The sequence below is a fragment of the Geotrypetes seraphini genome, chromosome 17 (assembly GCF_902459505.1).
Source record: "Geotrypetes seraphini chromosome 17, aGeoSer1.1, whole genome shotgun sequence".
Taxonomy (NCBI): Eukaryota; Metazoa; Chordata; class Amphibia; order Gymnophiona; family Dermophiidae; genus Geotrypetes; species Geotrypetes seraphini.
The window spans coordinates 36,737,559-36,763,607 of NC_047100.1; the positions used below are offsets into that span (position 1 = coordinate 36,737,559).

The 26,049-nt window shown below is 47.6% G+C and overlaps 1 protein-coding gene across 1 annotated transcript in view; it reads right to left on the reverse strand.

Moving 5' to 3' along the window:
* Positions 1-26,049, reverse strand: part of LOC117351355 (inter-alpha-trypsin inhibitor heavy chain H3-like) — a 147,536-nt gene that overhangs the window by 52,863 nt on the left and 68,624 nt on the right. Inside the window, 3 exon segments of the mRNA XM_033926552.1 lie at positions 5,746-5,876; positions 6,792-6,977; positions 23,101-23,282. Coding sequence (XP_033782443.1) covers positions 5,746-5,876; positions 6,792-6,977; positions 23,101-23,282 — 499 coding nt within the window.

Here is a 26,049-nt window from a genome sequence, read left to right on the forward strand (position 1 = left end):
TCAGTGCGGACCGGCACCGGAAGGTTCGGTGCCAGGATAGCTGGAAGGAGCTGTTGTAATTGCTCCTTGAGCTGTACCTGGAGAATGGCCACAATACGGTCATCAAGGGATGGCACCGGTACCGCCTTTTTCTTCTGCGGTACCTGTGGTGCCGCTCGACGCCCCGGAGATGAGGAGCCCGATGTCGAGGGACTCACCTCAATAGGGGCGGAGCGCTTCCGCTGGCGTCTCACAGTTGGCAGGATTGGGCTCACTGCACTCGAGACCGGAGGACGCTCCAGCGGGGAAGGCTTCTTAGCCGGCTTACCTGAATGCTGGGACGCCGGTGCGGTGTTGCGCGGCGTCGAAGAAGAGGGTGCCAACTGAACTGGTGCCGAAGCCGGAGTCGATGGAACGGGGTTGGACATCTCGGCACCGAACAGTAATCGCTGTTGTATTTGGCGATTTTTCAAGGTTCGTTTTTTAAGTGTGGCACAGCGGGTGCAGGTGGAGGCCTGATGCTCAGGACCCAAACACTGTAGGCACCAGTTGTGTGGGTCCGTGAGAGAAATAGGCCGAGCACAGCGCTGGCACTTTTTAAACCTTGGCTGAGGGGGCATGAAAGTAAACACGGCTTCAGCCAAATCGAAGGCCGAGGCCTCGATGGTGGCAGAAGGCCCCGCCGGGGAAAAACCAAATTTGACGAAAAAAAGAAAAGTTTTTTTTTTTTTTTTTTTACAAAAATTAAAGAAAAGGAAAAAGGCTATAAGCCGAAAAAGTTTACGCGAGCGGGAAGGCAACTCAGAAAAAATTTTCAACAGCCATTGAAAAACACGTCTTCTTAGCTCCGCGGAAACTAAGAAACTGGGGACCGCGCGCCTCTGTCGGGCGGGAAGGCACTCGCGCGTGCGCGGTGCGGCCTACCAGAACTTTCCAAGTTCTTAGAGTGCAATCACTCTAAAATTGTCCGTACCGGGGCTCCGTCGGTGCCGTCACCCATCAGTCAAGAATATGCTGCCTGCTTGTCCTGGGATAAACACAATTATTTGCTAATGCTTTTCTACGCCAATGCTTATTTTATCTGAAAATATTTTCTTCAGAATACTCTGACAATAATATATGACTTAAAGCTTGTTTGCATTTCTGAACTGTTTGAATTTGATTTGTTTTGCCTGTATATATTGATTGGTCTTGTCCTCTATCGTAGAATGGATCGTTTGATCTAATGCTTTTTTGCTTCCTTAATTGTTGAAATTTGATTTGACTTGGTATATTGACATTTTATATGGGGGGAGGGATGTTAATGGTGTTGTCTAATTATATCTATGTTATATGTGGAAATCGCAGGGAAAGCAATGTTACTTACCGTAACAGTTGTTATCCAGGGACAGCAGGCAAGATGTCCGTATCGGGGCTCTGTCGGATGACATCACCCACTAGTGAGAATACCTGCCTGCTTGTCCTGGGATAATGTAAGATATTATGTATGTGATATATAGACCGTATAGTTGTATGCGGTATATAAATTTTTAAATCAATAAATAAATGTATACATATACACGCAGAACTGCTAAAATTCTACCTAAGCATTATGCTGTAAATATGAATTTAACTTACACGGTGTATATTTGCATGCACATAGGAGGAACTTAAACTTAAACTTGCAACTTATAGAATGCAATGTTATACACACATCCACAGCATTTAGGCGCTAATAACTCAGCTCAGTAGCTGGCATAAGCATAGATTTAGGTGGTTACACTAATATTCTATAAAGGAAAGAAACATTTTTTTTTACAGAATAGGCTCCTACCAGGTGCCCAGTTATCAGGGCTTTTTTTAGGAGGTTCTCAGGGATACTGAGTAATTTTTCTGTGGCTTGATATAAATGACCCACGTGCCCCTGGTATTAATAAAAGTTCTCAGGTTTTGCACACTCACTGCTGCCTTTTCGTGGATTCTATGGCTGGTTGCAGGGGGCCAGGCCTCTGTAGGGTGGGTCCCTCAGTGATTACGTACACCTTACAAACCAGCAAAATTTACATAGGAATGAGTGTCTTCACACCTCTCTTTTGTGTTTATGCCTTTTTTAAATGAGGAAAAAGGACTTCAGAAAACCAAACCTCAGACTATAAAGAATCTTGTTGTCTGTAGGTTAAACTGGTTACATTTTCATGTAGCTTTATTAATAGATTTTAACTTGTTTAGTTAGAACATTTTACTCAAAAATGAAGCTTGTTTATCAATTCAGAGCCATTCTCTATGAAGTCCTTTTCCTCATTTAAAAAAAAAAAAAAAAAGCATAAAAAATCATAATATAAAATAGAGGTATGGGGACACTCATTTCTATGCAAATTTTGCTGGTTTGTAAGGTGTATGTGTTGTTGTTTTTACCAGCAGCCATTTTTTTGATTAGCCAGTTGTGTTCCCTCAGTGATTACCCCACTCCTGAAGAATGACCTTATATTTGAGTACCAGCACCTTTTTTCACTAGAACAAATGCACCAGCTAAATATTGCCCAGAGGTACCCCCTTCATCAAGTGAAATAAAGCTACATGCGGTAAAACATAATAGAGTGGGCTCCTTTGAAAATGATTGACTGCACTGTTTTATATTTCAGAGTATGTTTTTAAATTCATTACACATCAACAGCTTTGATTTTTCTTGCCAGATTTATGGATTGATTTTTCACTTTTGCATACAAATGAAAATGGCTTATGGTTTATTTATTGGTTAATATGCTGCAGTGTAACAGAGCGGTATGCATACAAGTAATATAAGAAAAGTCAACTTAAAAACAATTAAAGCGGATAGAAAAGGAACACCAAAATGGAAAGTATAGGAAGGCTACCAAAGCAAGAAGAAATTCTATAGCTTAAATTAACTGGCCATGTCCAAGTTCTCTGTAGGCACATCTCCCGCTAATTCATAAAAACCTCATATTGAGCAAGCGGGGTTTGAACTTTAAACTTGACAAAAAACTGGTTGATCTCTCCAAAGTTGAGAGCCAAGAAAATAAAAAGCAGAGTGGCACCTGCTTTCTAAGTGTGCCTGAACAGGGAACGGGAGGGATAGAAGAAGCTTATTGGAGGAACAGAGATGTTGGGACATTTTATACGGTCAAAGCTGTGAAACTAAATGCTTCTGAGTATAGAGCTTGATATATCAAAGTTAAGATTTCAAACTGATAACCGGTGGTGTTGAATGAGTACCTTACTGCAGGATTATCATCCATAGTAACATAGTAGATGACGACAGATAAAGACCTGAATGGTCCATCTACTTTGCACAACCTGATTCAATCTAAAAATGTGTTGGGTTTTTTTTTTTTCCTTCTTCTTCTTAACTATTTCTGGGCAAGAAGCCAAAGCTCTGCCCAGTACTGTACTTGGGTTCCAACTGCTGAAGTCTCCATCAGAGCTCACTCCAGTCCATCTACACCCTCCCAGCCATCAATGCCCTCCCCAGCCCCTCCTCCACCAAACGGCCACATACAGACACAGACCATGCAAGTCTGCTCAGTACTGGCCTTAGTTCTTCAATATTTACTATTCTTTTCTGATTCTAGATCCTCTGTGTTCATAGGCTGTATCAAGAGAAGCTTCGTCAACAGGAAACCTGAAGTCATGATGCCACTGTACAGAGCCATGGTGAGACCGCATCTGGAATACTGTGTTCAATTCTGGAGGCCACATTACCGTAAGGATGTGCTCAGAGTTGAATCGGTTCAGCGGATGGCCACCAGGATGGTCTCGGGGCTAAAGGGTCTCCCGTACGAAGAAAGACTGAGCAAATTGCAGCTCTACACTCTCGAGGAGCGTAGGGAGAGGGGAGACATGATTGAGACATTTAAGTACATCACGGGACGGGTAGAGGTGGAAGATGATATCTTTCTTCTCAGGGGACCCTCGACCACAAGAGGACATCCGCTCAAGCTCAGGGGAGGGAAGTTTCGTGGAGACACCAGGAAATACTTCTTCACGGAGAGAGTGATTGAGCATTGGAACGAGCTTCCAGTGCAGGTGGTCGAGGCACGCAGCATCTCAGACTTCAAGAACAAATGGGATACCTATGTGGGATCCCTACGAGGTCATGCCAAGGGATAGGGTCACTCGGACTGAATGAGCGGGTCAGTAGAGTGACAGTATAATTACAAGGGATAGGGTCACTAGGACTGAATGAGCGGGTCAGTAGAGTGACAGTATAATTACAATTATTCTTTAGGGGGTCAGTAGATTTAAGAGGGTGGGTAAATAGTGTGGGCAGACTTGATGGGCTATGGCCCTTATCTGCCGTCATCTTTCTATGTTTCTATGTTTCTATCCCTCTTGCACTCTCTTCTCAACATGCACTTTTGTAACTTCCTTCTCCTTCCCTTATATGAGTAGATGTCATTTGAGAAACTGCATTCATCTATGCAGCTCCCAAAATTTGAAATAAAGAATTCATCACCGTCCCCATCTCCACGGATAACTACGTCTCCACGGATGACATCTCCATGTCATTCTTTAAGGAGAGAGGGTAGAATTATAGTATGAAGTCTTGCCTTCAAGTCTTGCATTGAGGAATGCTGGCAACCCTTGTAGTGAATAGCAAAACGATGTTGTCAGCATAATAGTAAGCCAATACCCCAGCATCTTGGACTGCTGTAGCTCACGGGCTCAAAAAGATGTTAAATAATAAAGCAAATAAGACCAAGGACTGAGGTACAGATTGGTCATAGAAACATGATGGCAGATAAAGGCCAAATGGCCCATTCAGTCTGCCCATCTGCAGTAACCATTATCTCTTCCTTTCTCGTGACTAGCCCTGCAATCCCTGCAATTTCTCACAGTGTTTTGACAACTTTGAATAGTTTTGTGTCATCTGCAAATGTAATCACCTCATTCGTTGTTCCAATTTCCAGATCATTTATAAATATGTTAAATGGCACTGATCCCAGTACAGATCCCTGTGGCACTCTACTATTTACCCTCCTCCATTGGGAAAAAATGTCTATTTAACTCTACCCTCTGTTTTCCATTCAGTAACCAATTTCTAATCCACCACAGAACATTGCCCACTACTGGCTTCCTATTCAGTTTGTTTTTGCCCTTTTTCTGGATTAACCATTGAGGTATTTGTGTACAAATGAATATGCTGTGTCACATCCCACTCTTTGCCCCCCTAAATGAAAACATCAAACTAAATCCATTCATTTACCTAAGGAGTATATCACAAGGGCATTTGGGAAATTAAATCCTCTGGTCAATAGTCTCCCAGTGCTGGCCTAGACCTAGAATCCTAATCTCAGAAGCTGGAGCACTCAGCAGAAGGAACCTCCAGGTTCCTGACGATGTAGAGGTCTTGTCTCCATCCCTAAGAGTGCCACTAGAGAGTGGACAGTAATATCAAAAAGCACACAGGCAGGGCACCTTAACTATGGGTTATCTTCAGATAAAGGAGAATGACTGTATAACAGTTGACAATAGGGAGAAGGTGCTAACACAGTGAAAAATCTGCATACAAGCTACTTTCTTTTATAAGCATATTCACATGAAAGCAGGTGAAAAAAATCATTGGCAAGATTTAGCCTGAAATTGCTCATGCACTTCCACTTTGAAAACTGATATAAAGTTGAAAAATGAGAAAAAGTACCTACAGGTGTTGTCTTTATGTGAGCAGCCTGAGAATTGCCTCCATATTTGAAATATCTCACACATACAGACACACATACACACACACACACTATATTATGAAGGATGCTGCATATTTCATGCACCTACCGTTTTTCCAGTAGCTGTTGAATGGTGAGATACGCCCATAGTCTCTCAGTTAAGTTTCCAAAGATATAGTCAACCGTTGGAAAGGGATCGTGGACATCTATGTTATTCACAAAATTCATATCAATATCTGCCTATAAACAATTAAAATAAAGATATTTGTAAAATGAAAAACAGCACTATTGGTTAAAGTGCCTGCATTTTTTTAATATTAATTAGTTCAGGATCTGAATCAAAAAAATATTTACATGTGCCTCAAAACCAAAATATTAACGTCCTCATATTTAAAGGGAAATATCCAGATACCAGGATATTTTCCTTAGCTTCTACATCTACTTAGCTATTAGCTGTGGTTATCTGGGAATATTCAGCAGTACTACACATATATTTCCTTTGAATATCCTTATAGAACACCCTTTTTTGACACAGCTTCCTGTTTCTGGCAAATGCGGGACGCTTGCGAGGGAAAGAAGTTGTGTCAGATGTGGTTGGGGGACTGAAGAAGGAAGGCTGCAGGATTTGTTGGTGGGTGAGCTCAGGTACCGGTTTGATAGTAGAAGGAGGGTGAGAGTGTTTTAAAAAGGTATCAGGGGGGTAATTTGTATCTTTGCTGCATAAGATGCACCAACATTTTCACCCACTTTTGGGTTGAAAAAAAATGCATCTTATGGAGCAAAAAATATAGTAAATGTTTTATTTTGTATGTTAATATGTAACTCGCCCTGGATAAGGGTGGGTGAGAAATAAACAAACAATAGCAGGCAAAAATAAACCAGTTATTCAATGCTAGTCACCAGAAACAGCCCAGTATTGAATATCCAGGCTCAGCGCCAACCACAAGAGTCAGCCCAGCTAACTCCAGTAGCCTAAATATCAGTCCCTATGTACTGAAGTGGACTAAAATGGCAAACCCTCCCCCCCCCACTTTACTTTCATTTCATTTTCAAATCTAGAGTAACTAGAGTAAAAAAAAAGAAAAAGGCGTTATGGATATTTTGATTTCATAATAAACTGGTACATTTGAAATAAGAATCTTGTAGAATACTTACTCCCCGAGCTTTCACATCCGTAGTAAACTCGTTGAGATCGTTGTCTGTGATCCGTCCAGCCACCACAATTTCAGACCCACCATAGTAATTTCTGAAACTGTTTTGGGTTAAATCGGCAACTGCATTGTCTGGATATTGCAGTTCAACATTAAGGAGCATGGGATTAGCAACTTCATCATAGAAACCCTGTAGCAGTTTGAAAGAGATAACAAAGAATAAATAAGCATGTACTTATTTATTTTTAGTATTTAAAAACAAAAAGTTATTCTTAAATTATATCTATTAAGCTGTGCCACCTGGCACTTGCAAAGTAGGGAATAATAATGCTGACATGCTGAGTTCTTTTTTACCCTTTATTAGGTGAAAAGAGGGTGATGAGCAAGTTCCTGGGGGGGCACAACCAAGTGTATATAAGAACCAACTTCTAAAAATGATTGGGCATGCTGAAATCATGAACTCAGTACAAAAGACACATCTTTCCACATCACATTACAAAGAAAAAAATGAAAGCATAGTGGGTTGTGCTTGTGATTGACCAGGCTGTATCTAACTGTCAAGAGTGAAGCAGATAAAGTGGACATGGGACGAGACCCATTTCATACCGATAGTGGCCAAAAGAAAAGCTAGGAAATAACTCAAATTCCCATAAGGTTGCCCAGAAAACCCTAAAGTTGGGAAAACTGCATGAATTGAAGTTTATCCCATGAATTTGATTGTTTCATCAGAAAATAGTTTTTTAAATGTATTAAAGCCCATCCTGGGGTCCCTCAAAGCCACTGATTACATAAAGCTCCCTTTTTCTTAAAATTTGCTATTATTTCTTAGTATTATAGCTATAACTTTTATGTTTTCACACTCAGCAATGATACATTGATAAGGAGAAATTAGGTTCTTACCTGCTAATTTACTTTCTTTTAGCTTCTCCAGACCAGTAGAGGTTAACTTTACGAATGGGTATATATCTAATCATGACCAGCAGGTGGAGACTGAAAACAAAACTTTGGGACAGAATATCCTAGCCCCTCCTCTCTATTTCCCTCAGTCTGCCGAATAGCCAAGCAGAACCAAGAACTGGAAAAACAACAGAGAGAAAAAACAATACTCCGAAAGGAGTAACAAATAACATACCCAAAATGCTGTTGGAAAATGCAGAGGAGAAATTCCCGAAGGAAGAATGTCCCCACAGCTCGCCAGCTAAGCCAGCCGAGCCACAGCCGCTGTTCTTCAATTCTCCCCGGCCCTAGAAAAATACTAGAACCCGCAGCAAAAACCAAAAACTGCCCGCGCAACAGCCCCAACAACAACAACAACAGACAGGGTGGGGACCTCTACTGGTCTGGAGAAGCTAAAAGAAAGTAAATTAGCAGGTAAGAACCTAATTTCTCCTTCTTTAGCACTCTCCAAACCAGTAGAGGTTAACTTTACGAATGGGACGTACCAAAGCAGTCCCTCTCACGAGCGGGACCCCCGAAGGGCCGATACCAGTACACGCTCACCGAACACCGCGTCCCAACGCGCCTGCACATCAACCCGATAATGACGAACAAAGGAATGCAAGGAGGACCAAACCGCAGCCTTACAAATATCCACTGGAGGCACGAGCGACGACTCAGCCCAAGAAGCCGCCTGACCCCGAGTGGAATGAGCCTTGAGAAACTCCGGAACAGGCTGCTGTTTCAGAAGATAAGCGGAAGCAATCGTCTCCTTGATCCAGCGCGCAATAGTAGCCTTAGAAGCGCCAGCTCCCCGACGAGGACCCGCCAGGAGGACAAAGAGATGATCGGACTTCCGGAATTCCTGGGTCCGCTGCACATAAGAGCGAAGGACCCGACCGACATCCAACTTGCGCAGCTGCCGTTGCTCAGAAGAGCCCTCCCGACCACCCAAGACCGGGAGAACCACCGATTGATTGACATGAAAAGGAGAAACAACCTTAGGCAGAAAGGAAGGAACAGGCCGCAAGACGACCCGCTCCCTAGAAAACTCCAAGAAGGGAGCCCTACAAGAGAAAGCCTGCAGCTCAGAAACACGCCTAGCAGAAGTAATGGCCACCAAAAAGACCGCCTTCAAAGTAAGGTCCTTCAAAGAACAGTCGTCCAAGGGCTCGAAAGGCGGACGCACCAAAACAGAGAGAACCAGATTAAGATCCCAAGAGGGAACCGAGGGCCGTAGGGGAGGCCTAAGCAACTTGGCCGCCCGCAAAAACCGAATCACATCAGGAAGAGCCGATAAACGCTGACCTGACACCAACCCTCGAAAAGCCGACAGGGCCGCAAGATGAACCCGGAGAGAAGACCAAGCCAGGCCTCTATCCAGGCCATCCTGCAAGAACTCTAGAATGTTAGGCAGAGAAGCGCGAAAAGAGGTCACTCCCCGCGCCCGACACCATTCCTCAAAGAGACGCCAAACCCGCACATAAGCCCGAGAGGTAGAAAGCCTCCGGGACCCCAACAGTGTAGAGATCACCTTGTCTGAATATCCCTTCTTGCTAAGGCGACCCCTTTCAAGAGCCACGCCGTAAGACAGAAGGGAGACGGGTCGAACATGGGAATGGGACCCTGCATCAGAAGGTCGTCCGAGAGAGGCAGAGGAAGAGGATCCGCTACCAGGTGCCTCACCAGATCCGCATACCACGGACGGCGAGGCCAATCCGGCGCCACCAGCACCACCAAACCCGGATGGTGAACAATGCGAAGAAGCACTCTGCCCACCAGCGGCCAAGGAGGAAACACATACAACAGCCCCTCCGTTGGCCACTGCTGGACCAGAGCATCCAGACCCTCGGCCAGACCGTCCCTGCGACGACTGAAGAAGCGGGGCACTTTGGCGTTGCCACCCGTGGCCATCAGGTCCATCAGGGGCTGCCCCCAAGCCTGCACTATCAACTGAAACGCCTCGGCGCCGAGACACCACTCTCCTGGATCTAGGAAGTGACGACTGAGGAAGTCTGCCTGAACATTTTCTACTCCGGCTATATGAGAGGCCGAGAGGTCCAGCAGATGGGATTCCGCCCAAACCATGAGCAGAGCCGCCTCCTGCGCCACCTGAGTGCTCTTGGTGCCCCCCTGACGATTGACATAAGCCACCGCCGTGGCATTGTCCGACAGCACTCTGACCGACTTGCCCAGCAACAGGGAGTGGAAAGCCAACAGCGCCAGACGGACCGCTCTGGTCTCCAACACGTTGATCGACCAGGCGGCCTCCTCCGCAGACCAGGTGCCCTGAGCTGAGTGACCCAAACATTGAGCCCCCCAACCCAGGAGACTCGCATCCGTCAGGAGCACCGTCCACTGCGGGAGATCCAGACCCACCCCCTGAACTAGGTGAGGGGTCTGGAGCCACCAACGCAGACTGCAGCGCGCCAAGCCTCGCAGGGGAACCGGAACATCCATCCCGTGCCTCTGGGGAGACCACCTCCGGAGCAGAGCATACTGGAGAGGACGCATGTGGGCCCGCGCCCACCTCACCACGTCCAGGGACGCCGCCATCGACCCCAAGACCTGGAGGAAATCTCGCGCCCGAGGACACCGGGACGCCAAAAGCAGGCGAATCTGAGATTGCAATTTGCTCACCCGGCCCTCTGGGAGGAAGACCTTCCCCAAGGAGGTGTCGAACAGCACCCCTAGGTACTCCAGACGCTGAGCCGGGACCAACCGACTCTTGGAAAGGTTGACCACCCAGCCCAGCGACCGGAGAAACTCCATCACCCGAGCAGTAACCCGGGAGCTTTCCTGCAACGACTTCGCCCGAATTAACCAGTCGTCCAGGTAGGGGTGTACCAGGATGCCCTCCGACCGCAAGGCTGCCGCGACGACCACCATCACCTTGGTGAACGTCCGAGGAGCCGTGGCCAGCCCAAAGGGAAGCGCACAGAACTGAAAGTGCCGACCCAAGATCGCAAAGCGCAGGAAACGCTGATGAGAGGCCCGAATGGGAACATGCAAGTAGGCCTCCGTCAGATCGAGAGAAGTGAGAAACTCCCCCGGCTGAACCGCCAGAATGACCGACCGCAGAGTTTCCATACGGAAAGAGGGAATCTTGAGAGCCCTGTTGACCCCTTTCAAATCGAGGATTGGCCGAAAAGTCCCCTCCTTCTTGGGCACCACAAAGTAAATGGAGTACCTGCCCGTGCCCCACTCCGGAGGGGGCACCGGAACAACTGCCCTGAGATCTAGCAAGCGCTGAAGGGTCTGGCGAAAAGCCTGCGTCTTCCCCGGAGTCTGACATGGAGAAGCGAGGAAAAAATCCGGCAGAGAGCGGGCGAACTCCAGGGCATAACCGTCCCGCACCACCTCCAGGACCCACTGATCGGACGTGATCTCGGCCCATTTGGGGAAAAATTTGCGCAGCCGGGCCCCCACCGGAACCAAAGGGGGCGCCGGCAAGGCGTCATTGTGCAGGACGGGAAGCGGGGGAACCGGCGGAGGGATTCCCTGCCCCCTGACGGGCCCCCCGAAAGGGCTGCATGCGCTGGAAGAACCGACCCCGGGAAAATCCCGGAGACTGGAAAGAAGCAGCCCCACGCCCAGGGCGATATTTGCGAAAATCCCGCAAACGCCCCCGGGCCGCACCCCCCCGAGACGCCGGGCGGGCACGGTCCTCCGGCAGACGGGGAACTTTCGAGTCCGACAGAGTCTGAATCAACTTATCCAAGTCCTCTCCAAACAAAAACGACCCCCGAAAGGGAAATTTAGTAAGCTTAGCTTTGGATGCAGCATCCGCCGCCCAAGTGCGCAGCCACAACACACGCCTTGCGGCCACGCCAAAAGCCATAGACTTAGCCGAGATCCGCACCAAGTCATATAGAGCATCTAAGAGGAATGAGGCCGCCATCTCAATCTTCGCTACCTCCTGATCCACCAGAGACCAGTCGTCAGACTCTCGATCCAAAACCCGCTCCGCCCACCGAAACACGGCGCGAGCGACCAGTCCCCCACAAATAGCCGCCTGGACCCCAAAGGCAGAGACCTGAAAATTTTGCTTAAGGATGCTCTCCAATTTGCGCTCCTCAGGGTCCCGCAAGGCAGAACCGCCCTCAACAGGCACGGTATGCCGCTTGGAAATTGCCGAGACCACCGCATCCACGACTGGCGAAGCTAACGTAGCCCGATCCCCTTCAGGAATGGGATACAGGCGAGCCATGCTACGCGCCAGCCGAAACGGCGTCTCCGGCGTTTTCCACTGCTCCAGAATAATATCCCGAATATCCTGATGCATAGGAAAAGAGCGGGAAACGGAACGGATCCCCCGTAACAGGGGGTCCCCCACACGCGGAGTCTCCGGCGGCGCGTCCTCAAAACGCAAAACCGAAGAAACCTGCTGAATAAGGTCAGGCAGCTCATATTTCTGAAAAAGGCGCACCACGGACGCCTCGTCACTGGAGAACGGGAAATCCGACAACCCGCCGCCAGCTTCCGTCCCCTCCAGAGAGTCCTGGAACTCCTCAGAAGGGTCCAGGTCCTCCTCCAGACCGACCCGTTCCTCCGACCACAAATTCTCGTCCCACGACACCCGCGGACGCTTGGACAAGGGAGGCGGCGGAGGGGATGTCACGCCCGACGAAAGAGGCAAAGCCGCAGGGAGCGCGGAGGAAACCCCACCCCCCGAAACCCCCTGTGCGCAACCGGGACCCCCAGCCGCCTGAAAATAGGCTCTGCATAAAGAAAAGAAAAATTCAGGAGAAAAAACCCCCCGAGGGTCCCAAGGGACTCCCTGCCACAGCAGGGGACCCAGCAGAACCTTGCCCCTGCATAGTCAAAACAGGGGGAAGGTCACCTGAGGTGGAAGACAAAATGGAGGGGCCAGACAGAGAAGATGGCGGTTTTCCCGCCAAAAAAGCTCCCTCCATAGCCTGAAGCGGCTGAGAAACCTGAATAGTCTCAGCCGCTAAAGCAGGCAAGCCGGCATCAGCTGTCAAAAAATCAGCTGAGAGGGAATCCTCTAAAACCCGACCGTCGGCGGTTTGGGGAATCCCTCCGTGGGCGGACGGAGAAGACCGGGCTTCCCCACCGTTCCCTGCCGACTCGCGAGGCACCATCGGCGGGGAGCTCTGGGCGCCTGCAGCCGCTGCCGACGGAGCTCCTCCACCGCACCGGCCTGAACACCGCTTGCACAGGCCGGCCGCGAGTGCCTCGCGTCTGGAGCACAATGAGCACTTTTTCCCTTTAGAAGTGCTCATTGCTCCATACACGACCTAGCTGCAAAAAAGTGCCGGTTAGTTGAAAAAATACAGTAAAATACAGTTTTCTTAAAGGGATACAACCCTCCAGACCAGCACTACCTCAGGATTTTTTTTTTTTTTACAGAACAGACTCCACAGGCTCTCAAAGCAATATGCCTTGCTTGATTTAGGGGGCAAGGCTTACTGCTGAGGCTCCTCTAAAAAAATGTGGGGAGGTGGAGGAAGTGGGGGGAGGGACCCCGCTCGTGACCCGCCGGGTTTGACACCCCCGAGGTCGGACGAACCCCCAAACAGAGTCCGCCCAAGCTCCGTCCAGCTAAAAACAGGGACAATAAACCCCCTAAACAAATTCCAACAGCCCTACCAAGGGAGATGGGTACAGATCACTCAACACCTGCTGGAGACTGAAAGAAGACTGAGGGAAATAGAGAGGAGGGGCTAGGATATACTGTCCCAAAGTTTTGTTTTCAGTCTCCACCTGCTGGTCATGATTAGATATATACCCATTCGTAAAGTTAACCTCTACTGGTCTGGAGAGTGCTAAAGAAAAAGACATTTTGGGTCAGATTCTGTAACCGGCGCCTCTGTGGATGGCCACCTTAAAAGCAGCAGCCAATCATGTATCAATCACTCAACAGCGCCAGTTACAGAATCGCGCCTGATTCAGTCAAGACAGGCGGCTGAAATGTAGGCCCGGAAAACCCTGGACTATATTTCAGCTAACTATCTATGCCGCTGCAGGATCCTAAAGTCAGGCCGCAGCAGCCATAAGCTGATGGTGGCAGGGGAAGTTATCCCCGATCAGCTGAGTCAGTAGTGACTCCCCGAAGCAGCAGCTTTGGGGAGTCCTCCCAGCTCAGCTGATCGGGGGGATATACCCCTACCACGATCAGCTGAGCGGCTGCAGCAGGGGACTCCCACCCCAACATCAGAAGAAGGGATGCCCACTCCCTTCTGCCAGAACCCAAGAACACCCCCTCAAAGTCCCTTGGCAGGAGGGATGCCCACTTCTTCTTGCTGGAACCCCTGAAGCCCCCCCCCCCTCCTGCCTGCAGGCCCCCTGAACCCATGACCCACCCAAACTGCTGTTACCCCTTAACCCCCCCCGACCCCCCAAGCCCCAAACCCCTCCAACCCCCTTCAATACCTTTTGTAGTAAGGCCAGCCAGAGGGATGCCTACATCCTCTGGCCGACAGGCCTGCATCTTCACATGGCAGGTTTTCCCCTTCCTGGTGCATCACAACACTGAGAAAACTGAGACAATCCAGTATTGCTTCACCAAAGATAACTTTCAGATCTTGTTTCAGTCACTGGTACTATACAAACTACATTACTGCTATATCCTTTATGTAGGATGCAAAGAAAATATATGGAAAAAACTATAAACCATTTAAAAAATTATTTTCTCAGCCACAAAATATAATGAAATGATACCCCTGTATGTCGAACTATACTGACTCCCCTTCGAAGCAAGGTATATTTTAAAATTATGTATACTTATCTTTTTAATCTTCCATGGTGAAACAAGAGACTATATATAGAATTTAATCAACATACCCAGAGGCAAATATAACCTGTCCTGATCAGCAACCATATGAGAATAACATTCCCAAATTCTAGAGGAGTCAAATACAAAACTATTCACTCTACAACCTTCCCAAATCTAGAAACAAAATGGTTAAATCCTTTACCAGCACAATTAAGGAACACCCCCCTACAACCAAAACTTTCATAAAGGCCTAAAAACCTGTCTATTTGGAAAATACCTTACCCCCCAACAAACTACGACCACCAGAAACCAAACAAAACACAAATCACCTTTCCTATCTCAATAGATGACCAAGATCTCTACAAACCAGATTAAAGACACCCATGCTAGAACCCATATCAAGACTAAAACATCAGATATAGCCAATCTTCTCTCCAAACTGTATGCCATAATCATACAGCTACATGAACACAAACCAAGTTATTTGTATCATGAACCCTAATGAAATAATGCAATCCCTTGATATGGGCAGGCTCTTCTAAATTATAAATCGCATTGAACTCCTTCTGTGGCATATTAATGATCTAGAAATACTAACGTAATGTAATGTACTACTATTTATAATTTCTATAACACTGCAAGACATATGCAGTGCTGTACATTAAACATATAAGAGGAAGGGGAAGCAACCGGCAAGGGAAGAAGTGGGGCCATTGGATGATGGAGACAAAAAAGGAGTGGTAAAGGAGGAAAAAGAGATAGCTGACAGGTTAAATAAGTTCTTTACGTCAGTCTTCACGAGGAGGACACATCTAATATTCCGGAACCGGAGGACATTGTAAATGGGGATCGGGATGAAAAGCTGGTCCAACTAGAGGTAAGCCAAGAGGATGTCCTCAGGCAGATAGACAGTCTAAAGAGCGACAAATCGCCAGGTCCGGACGGCATTCACCCAAGGGTACTCAAGGAACTAAGGAACGAAATAGCAGAGCCACTTCGCCAAATATGTAACCTATCCTTAAAAACTGGAGAGATCCCGGAGTATTGGAAAATTGCAAATGTCACGCCCATCTTCAAGAAGGGTTCAAGGGGGGACCCGGGAAACTACAGGCCGGTGAGCTTGACCTCGGTCCCGGGAAAGATGATGGAAGCAATGATTAAGGACAGTATCTGTGAACACATAGAAAACAATGGACAACTAAAGTCGAGCCAGCACGGCTTCTGCAAAGGTAGGTCATGCCTCACAAACTTATTGTACTTCTTTGAGGGGGTAAACAGCCAGGTGGATTAAAGGGGAATCCATCGACATCATTTACCTTGACTTTCAAAAAGCCTTCGACAAGGTACCGCACGAAAGACTGCTTAAAAAGCTGTGGAAACACGGGGTGCAAGGGGAGGTCCACCGATGGATCAAAAACTGGCTGGCAGACAGGAAAAAGAGGGTTGGAGTAAAGGGCCATTACTCAGACTGGCATTGGGTACGAGCGGAGTTCCGCAGGGGTCGGTGCTGGGACCGCTCCTGTTCAAAATATTTATTAATGACCTGGAGGCGGGAACAAATTGTGAAGTTATTAAATTTGCGGATGACACCAAACTCTACCGCAGGGTTGAAACCATGGAAGACTGCGAAGATCTGCAAAGGGACCTAATGACGCTAGAAGAATGGGCCAAGAAATGGCAAATGAACTTTAACGTAGGGAAATGCAAGGTCATGCATGTAGGGAAAAAGAACCCGATGTTCAGCTACAAAATGGGGGGATCACTGCTAGGGGTAAGTAACCTTGAAAGAGACCTGGGAGTGATGGTAGACACATCTTTGAAGGCATCGGCACAGTGCGCCACAGCCTCAAGAAAAGCAAACAAAATGTTGGGTATCATTAAGAAGGGTATCACGACCAGGACAAAGGAGGTCATCCTGCCACTGTATCGTGCAATGGTGCGACCGCATCTGGAGTACTGTGTCCAGTACTGGTCGCCGTACCTCAAGAAGGACATGGCGGTACTTGAGGGAGTCCAGAGAAGAGCAACTAAACTGATAAGGGGTATGGAAAACCTCTCATATATTGACAGACTGAAAAAGCTGGGGCTGTTCTCCCTAGAAAAGCGGAGACTTAGAGGAGACATGATAGAAACCTTCAAGATCCTGAAGGGATAGAAAAGGTAGACAGGGACAGATTTTTCAGATTATGGGGAACCACAAGTACAAGGGGACACTCGGAGAAATTATAAGGGGACAGATTTAGAACAAATGCCAGAAAGTTCTTTTTCACCCAGAGGGTGGTGGATACATGGAACGCGCTTCCGGAGGCTGTGATAGGCCGGAGCACGTTACAAGGCTTCAAAGAAGGTTTGGATTGGTTCCTAGAGGATAAAGGAATTGAGGGGTACAGATAGGAGTAGCGGTAGGTTATAGGGATAGTCTGGGACCATTGCTCAGGCAATGAGCCTGATGGGCCACCGCGGGAGCGGACCGCTGGGCGAGATGGACCTCTGGTCTGTCTCAGCGGAGGCAACTTCTTATGTTCTTAAGAGACAATCCTTGCTCGATAGAGCTTACAATCTAATCAAAACAGACAAACAGGACAAATAAGGTTAGGGAATTTCGCAGAGGGAATGATAAAACAGACACTGGTATGTTACAAGTGAGAAAAAAAAAGTGAGCTTTTAGCCTAGATTTGAATAATGCCAGAGATGGAGCTTGACGTACTTAATCAGGCAGACTGTTCCAGGAAAATGGTGCATCAAGATAGAAAGAACGGAGTCTGGAGTTGACGGTAGAGGAGAAGGGTACAGATAACAGATACCCAATGAACAGAGTTCCCGAGGAGAAGTATAGGGAGAGATAAGAGATGAGAGATAATGAAGAGCTGCAGAGTGAATATGCTTGTAAATCAATAAGAGGAGTATATGCGGAAATGGATAGGGAGCTAATGAAATGACTTGAGGAGAGGGGTAATGTGAGCTTAGCGACACTGGCAGAATATTGTATTGTATTTGATATATCACTTGTACATGATAAGTAGTGCTCATGCAGTGGCCCTCTGATCAAGATCAGCGCCCTAACTGAGACTAGACCTACCTGCGTACGTTCTGGTTCAGCAGGAACTTGTCTAACTTTGTCTTGAATCCCTGGAGGGAGTTTTCCCCTATGACAGACTCCGGAAGAACGTTCTAGTTTTCTACCACTCTCTGGATGAAGAAAAACTTCTTTATGTTTATACGGAATCTATCCCCTTTTAACTTTAGAGAGTGCCCTCTCGTTCTCTCTACCCTGGAGAGGGTGAACAATCTATCTTTATCTGCCAAGTCTATTCCCTTCATTATCTTGAATGTTTCAATCATGTCCCCTCTCAATTTCCTCTGTTCGAGGAAGAAAAGGCCCAGTTTCTCTAATCTTTCACTGTACGGCAATTCCTCCAGCCCCTTAACCATTTTAGTCGCTCTTCTCTGGACCCTTTCGAGTAGTACCGTGTCCTTCTTCATGTACAACGACCAGTGCTGGATGCAGTACTCCAGGTGAGGGTGCACCATGGTCTGGTACAGCGGCATGATAACCTTCTCTGATCTGTTCATGATCCCCATCTTTATCATTCCTAGCATTCTGTTCACCCTTTTCGCCGATGCTGCGCATTGCGCTGACGGCTTCATCGACTTGTCGATCAGAACTCCCAAATCTCTTTCCTGGGAGGTCTCTCCGAGTACCGCCCCGGACATCCTGTATTCATGCATGAGATTTTTGTTACCGACATGCATCACTTTACACTTATCCGCATTGAACCTCATTTGCCAGGTACAGTCAAGGCATCAACATAGTGGGATAGTAGTGGAGGAGGATTCACCAGAACATACACTAAAAATGTGATGGTAGAGATAAGATAAAAACCAGGAGATAGAGGATAGCATATCAAGGAGTAGGTGGTGATCGTGTCAAAAGCAGCAGATAGATTGAGAAGGATGAGGATAAACTAGAGGCTTTTGGATCTGGCCAGAAAAAGGTCAATAGAATGGGCAGTTTCTGTAGAATGTAGAGGACGAAAGCCTGATTGAAGTGGGTCAAGAATAGCTCAATGTTCACTCTAAGCTGTATCTCAAAAATGTTTTAATAAATTTATATCACTAATAAAAAGAATAGCTCGAGATGAAAGAAAGTCAAGACAATAGCATTGAACAGCATGTTCAAGTAGCTTGGATAAGAAAGGGAAAAGGGAGATGGGTCAATAGTTGCAAGGGCAGGTAGGGTTCAATGAAGGATTTTTAAGAACTGGCAGAATATAAGTCGTGCAGCAGAATTTTGAACGGATTGAAGGGGAGAAAAATGGTTTAGTGGAATACCTGTGAGTACATTTGGCCCCTCTCAAATGGAGGTGGAGCCATGAGAGTAAGATCTACTGTGGAGGCCATGTGGACTAGCAATCTCATCTGCTGAGATGACCTGCTTGCTATTGCGGATTTGCGAGGTGAGCATCACCAAGGCATCTGTTCTCACTTGCGATAGGAAAACCCTCACTTGTACCATATCAAGCAGGGCTCCTATGAATTCCAATTTCTCTACAGGTTACAGGTGAGACTTGAGGTAGTTTATAACAAACTCTAGTAGCTCTTGCACCCAAATAGTTCTCTGCATGGATGCCTATGTCCTTCCTGCGACATGCTCTTGACCAGTCAATTAGGCACTTGGTAAGAACTCTGGGAGCTGATGCAAGGCCAAAAGGCAGAAAATAGTACTGGTAGTGGTATTTCCCTACTTGGAGTATGCTCCTAGCACCCAATGAAGGAAGACAACATCAGAATTGGTGCAGCCTCATCTTCTGCCGCTGAGCTGGGTTTTCTGTCGCCATGCTCCCCTCTAATACAATTATAATTGCAACTATATTTATATTTTGCTACATACATGCTACATAAGGATCAGTGTGGATTACATAGTATTATGAAATGGTTACAATAACAGATAAACTTCTGCTTCTGTGTTTGTTCTGGCCCCACAACACACTTCCTGGGTGCTCATAACACACTAGTGTGCTGTGACACAATGGTTGAGAACCGCTGGTCTAGTGGGATGAGGCAGGATCAATTCTCTACTGTTCTGTCCTGGATTTGGGGTCAAAATAGCCATGATGACCCCTTAGCAGTTGTCTCACAGTATTACTGATAAGGGAAAATCTGTCCTTTTCAATCCACAGCCAAGATAGGGTGTGAGTAAGAGGGTATTGCTCCTGCCCTGTCCCACTAGACTACCAGGAAATGTATTGGGGGGGGGGGGGTAAAAGGTCTTATTGGTTGGGGAAGGGGGTCCTTTAATATGGATCATAGTGGTTGAAGAGAAGGGAATCTGGGTGGATTATTGTAGATCAGAAATTGGGGTAGGGGTATTTGAAAGGGGGAGGCTTTAAAGTGGATTGGGAAGTGGTCAGTGGACTTATCATATGAAGTGCTATAAGACTTGATGGGGAAAATTTATGACTATCTCTTGTGCAGTGCTATTTGCACGGTTTACCGTATTTTCGCGGATATAACGCGCGCGTTATACGCGATTTTACCTACCGCGCATACCCCTCGCGCGTTATATGCCTGAGCGCGGTATAGAAAAGTTTTTAAACATAGTTCCCACCCCGCCCGACGCCCGATTCACCCCCCCAGCAGGACCGCTCGCACCCCCACCCCAAACGACCGCTCGCACGCGCTCCCACCCGCACCCACGATCGGAGCAAGAGGGAGCCCAAGCCCTCTTGCCCGGCTGACTCCCCGACGTCCGATACATCCCCCCCCCGGCAGGACCACTCGCACCCTCACCCCGAAGGACCGCTGACTCCCCAACAATATCGGGCCAGGAGGGAGCCCAAACCCTCCTGGCCACGGCGACCCCCTAACCCCACCCCGCACTACATTACGGGCAGGAGGGATCCCAGGCCCTCCTGCCCTCGACGCAAACCCCCTCCCCCCAACGACCGCCCCCCCCCCAAGAACCTCCGCCCGTCCCCCAGCCGACCCGCGACCCCCCTGGCCGACCCCCACGACACCCCCACCCGCCTTCCCCGTACTTTGTGTAGTTGGGCCAGAAGGGAGCCCAAACCCTCCTGGCCACGGCGACCCCCTAACCCCACCCCGCACTACATTACGGGCAGGAGGGATCCCAGGCCCTCCTGCCCTCGACGCAAACCCCCCTCCCTCCAACGACCGCCCCCCCCCCCAAGAACCTCCGACCGCCCCCCCAGCCGACCCGCGACCCCCATGATAAAGAAAGGAATCTCGAGTAGATCGGAGAAAGTTATAATGCCGCTTTATAGGGCAATGGTCAGACCCCACTTGGAATACTGCGTCCAACATTGGTCTCCCTACCTAAAGAAGGATATAAAACTGCTGGAGAGGGTGCAGAGACGAGCAACAAAACTGGTGAAGGGTATGGAAAAACTGGAATACGAGGACAGACTTATAACACTAGGATTATTCTCCCTTGAGAAAAGGAGATTGCGTGGGGATATGATCGAGACCTTCAAAATACTGAAAGGAATCGACAAAATAGAGCAGAGAAGATTATTTACATTGTCCAATTTGACACGGACTAGAGGACATGTAATGAAGCTAAGGGGGGACAGGTTCAGGACTAATGTCAGGAAGTTCTGCTTCACTCAGAGAGTGGTTGACACCTGGAATGCCCTCCCAGATGAGATTATTGCGGAATCGACCGTCCTAGGCTTCAAGAGCAAACTAGATGCATATCTCCTTAAGAGAGGCATGTAAGGATATGGTGGACTATAAATTACAACAGGTGTACACCTGGCAGGGCCTCCGCGTGTGCGGATCGCCGGACTTGATGGACCGAAGGTCTGATCCGGTGATGGCATTTCTTATGTTCTTATGTTCCCCCTGGCCGACCCCCACGACCCCCCCACCCCCCTTCCTCGTACCTTTGGAAGTTGGCCGGACAGACGGGAGCCAAACCCGCCTGTCCGGCCAAACCCGACCATGTGTCTCAGGCCGCGCCCCCAGGTGGGACCTAAGGCTCCAGGGCCTATTCTGATTGGCCCACGCGCCTTAGGCTCCACCAGTAGGCGGAGCTTTAGGACGGATGGGCCAATCCGGCCTCATTCCTTCGTTGGCTGCCTGCCGGACAGGCGGGTTTGGCTCCCGTCTGTCCGGCCAACTTCCAAAGGTACGGGGAAGGGGGGTGGGGGGGTCGTGGGGGTCGGCCAGGGGGGTCGCGGGTCGGCTGGGGGACGGGCGGAGGTTCTTGGGGGGGGCGGTCGTTGGGGGGGGAGGGGGGTTTGCGTCGAGGGCAGGAGGGCCTGGGATCCCTCCTGCCCGTAATGTAGTGCGGGGTGGGGTTAGGGGGTCGCCGTGGCCAGGAGGGTTTGGGCTCCCTTCTGGCCCAACTACACAAAGGTACGGGGAAGGCGGGTGGGGGTGTCGTGGGGGTCGGCCAGGGGGGTCGCGGGTCGGCTGGGGGACGGGCGGAGGTTCTTGGGGGGGGCGGTCGTTGGGGGGAGGGGGTTTGCGTCGAGGGCAGGAGGGCCTGGGATCCCTCCTGCCCTGTAATGTAGTGCGGGGTGGGGTTAGGGGGTCGCCGTGGCCAGGAGGGTTTGGGCTCCCTCCTGGCCCGATATTGTTGGGGAGTCGGCGGTCCTTCGGGGTGAGGGTGCGAGTGGTCCTGCGGGGGGGGGGATGTATCGGACGTCGGGGGGGGCATCAGGCTTTCAGGATGGGGACAGGACTTCAAGGGGGGACAGTGCACGGAAAGTCAGGGGGGGTGAACGGAGAGTCAGGACAGCGCACGGAAAGTCAGGGCAGTGCACGGAAGTCAGGGGGGGTGAACGGAGAGTCGGGACAGCGCACGGAAAGTCAGGGCGGGCGAAAGGAGCGTCGGGCATCATGCGCGTTATATGCCTGAGCGCGGTATAGAAAAGTTTTGGTACATATCATCGTGATTTCTGCGCGCTATACCCCTGTGCGCGTTTTACACAGGTGCGCGTTATATCCGCGAAAATACGGTACTTGTTTGGATCCCAGCTGAAAATCGGCTGTTACCTGGATAATTACCAGCTCTGCCCCCAAAACCGCCCACACAATAACTAGTTTGTATTCAGCATTAGCATTTAGGTTAAGTGCTAAAGAATATTTCTCAGTGTCTATTCAGAGCCAGTTAACTAGGTATAAAGCTCTCTACAACTTAGAGAATCTGTCCCCATCCCCACGGTTAACCATCCCCGTGTCATTCTTTAGTGTCTATCTCAACCTCAGTCCTTCTATATCAGCGTTTTTGTTTTTAACATGAGAGTCTATGCAAACTTCTCCAGCACGTTGTTGCTTTAACTCATCCAACACTGGATTTCTAGACCGCATAACCAAAAAGTTCTATGCGGTTAACAAAAACTTTATCAAAAAGGTACAATGAAAAATATTAGATTAGAAATTGTGGAAAAAGGAAAATTTTCAGTTGTTTTCCAAATTGTTCATAAGAAGATGTACGTATTAAGTGCCGAAAATCTTTAACATGATGTGCTGCTTGATAGGCCAGTGTATGGTCAAGATATTTCTTACTTTTGCATCAACTTGTGGAAAAATGAACAGAGCGTGTGACTTTCTACTATTCTGAGATGCTTTGAGTTACACCGAGATCTTTAATGTTGAGTGAAATCTTTACCTGTAATTGCAAATCAGAATCAGAATCCTCATATATCCGACGTGCCACACCTAAATTTTCCAATGCCAGCTTCTCCAAAAAGTTATAATCCACATCATACCCAAAACCGAGCGAGTACAAGGAATATTTCCCATCGATGGCTTGTTTTGCATTTTCTCGAATTTTTGCAGTATTTGATTCCCCTGCAAACACGAAAAAAAAAAATCCATAAAAAGTGCCCAAGTCCCTTCTTTTTACATACAAACAGAGACAATGAAGGCAGATAAAGAGCAGACAGCTTATTTGCTCTGCCCATCCATACTAATCATTAAGCTCTACAATCCCTTTCTCTCCCTTTTTTTTTTTTTTACCTTATTTAAATCTTTTTTGATTTTCAGACTTTGATAGTGCAATACAATTGGTAAATCATAAATACTGCATAAAACGCACTAATAACTATACAATTATTACATTAAACAGTCATTTACTAAATTACCGAGCTTTGGAATAATTCCCTTTCTCTCCCTTTGAGATCCTCTGTGCCTGTCCCATATTTTCTTGAATTCAGATACAGACCTAGTCTCCACCATCTCCACTGGACAGAACATAGAAATCAGAATTGATTCATTCAAGTCCAAAATCTGTACAATTCTTACATAATTTTAGAAAAGGACGTTAGGATAAAAACTTGTGTTGCAAAATTACTCCTCCTCTCCCTTAAAAGGTTTATAAAATGAAATCTGGAATTCATTGCCAGAAAATGTGGTGAAATCAGTTAGCTTAGCAGGGTTTTAAAAAGGTTTGGCTAATTTCCTAAAAGAGAAGTTCATAGGCCATTATTGACATGGCTTGGGGAAATCCACTACTAGGATAAGCAGCATAAAATCTGTTTTACTACTTGGGATCTAGCTAGGTACTTAGGACCTGGGTTGGCCACTGTTGGAAATAGGATACTGGGCTTGATGAACCTTCGGTCTGTCCCAGGATGGTAATTCTTGTGTTCTTATGTGAGCCAAGTGTAGGATAATCAAGCCATTGTGACATCACTGATGAGGATGGCTCTTAGGCATTGGTGGAATGAGACTTTATGATATCGCAATATGAGGTCTAGAATGTTGCTACTCTTCAGGTTTCTGCCAGGTACTTGGGACCTGGGTTGGCCACTATTGGAAACAGGAACTAGGCTTGATGGACCTTCGGTCTGTCCCAGTATGGCAGTTCTTATGTTCTTAACTGTAGAATCTCACTAATTTGCAAGGGACTTCAGATAGAACATAGTATAAATACAGCATTTTTAAAATCTGACTTCCAGTGAAAAGGCTGGTTTCTTGTTTACAACAACATGTGCATGGGAAGAAATCAGCAGGACGGAGGAGAAAACCATTAACACTGTACTGTCATGGTGCTCCTTTGAAGGTATGTAAAACAATCCAATCAGTAATAACCTGCTCTTTCTCCTTTGAAGGTGCAAATATATTGTCTGTCCCAAAATGTTCCAGTGCAAAATGGACACTATGGCAAGGAGATGGCATACTAATCTTAATCAATAGTTTCTCTCTTCATTAAATTAATGTGATATTACCGTTAGAGAATATTAAGGGGGCATGGGAGGCAGACCACCCCAAGTGCTGCCTTGGTGGAGGCATTGGCATCTGTTCTCTTCCCCCACAGGCATTCTTCCTCACCCCACCCCATACCTCTTTAAATCTTCACTGGCTGCAAGCAGCATCTCTTATCTGCCGCTTGAACCAGCCTCATTCCTCTCTCTGACATCACTTCCTGTTCTTGGAACCAGGAAGTGACATCAGAGAGAAGGATGAAGCCAGCATGAGCAGAGGATAAGAGATGCCACTCACGGCGGCAAAAATTTGAAGAGGTATGGAGGTGGGGTTACATAGTACAGCGATGCTTTTTTACTTACTGAGAGCAGGAAATACTGCCAGTGTGAATGAAAATAAACTAAACTAAACTAAAGCTTAACTTTATATACTGGGTCATCAACCTAAGGAAGCTCGACTCAGTTTACAACAATTAGATAAAAACCAAAGAAAGTTTACAATGATTAAATAAAGTAAGGAGAAATTAGGTTCTTACCTGCTAATTTACTTTCTTTTAGCTTCTCCAGACCAGTAGAGGTTAATCTTTACAAATGGGTATATATCCAATCATGACCAGCAGGTGGAGACTGAAAACAAAACTTTGGGACAGTATATACTATCCTCCCTTCTCTATTTCCCTCAGTCTGCCGAATAGCCAAGCAGAACCAAGAACTGGAAAACAGAAAGAAAACAATACTCCGAACAGGAGTAACAAATAACATACCCAAATGCTGTTGGAAAATGCAGAGGAGAAATACCCGAAGGAAAATGTCCCCACAGCTCGCCAGCTAAGCCAGCCGAGCCATAGCCACTGTTCTTTAATTCTCCCCGGCCCTAGAAAAATACTAGAACCCGCAGCAAAAAACAAAAACTGCTCGCGAAACAGCCCCAACAACAACAACAACAGACAGGGTGGGGACCTCTACTGGTCTGGAGAAGCTAAAAGAAAGTAAATTAGCAGGTAAGAACCTAATTTCTCCTTCTTTAGCACTCTCCAGACCAGTAGAGGTTAATCTTTACAAATGGGACGTACCAAAGCAGTCCCTCTCACGGGCGGGACCCCCGAAGGGCCGATACCAGAACACGCTCACCGAACACCGCGTCCCGACGCGCCTGAACATCTACCCGATAATGTCTAACAAATGAATGCAAGGAGGACCAAACCGCAGCCTTACAAATATCCACCGGAGGCACGAGCGACGACTCAGCCCAAGAAGCCGCCTGACCCCGAGTGGAATGAGCCTTGAGAAACTCCGGAACCGGTTTCTGACTCAGAAGATAAGCGGAAGCAATCGTCTCCTTGATCCAGCACGCAATAGTAGCCTTAGAAGCGCCAGCCCCCCGACGAGGACCCGCCAGAAGAACAAAGAGA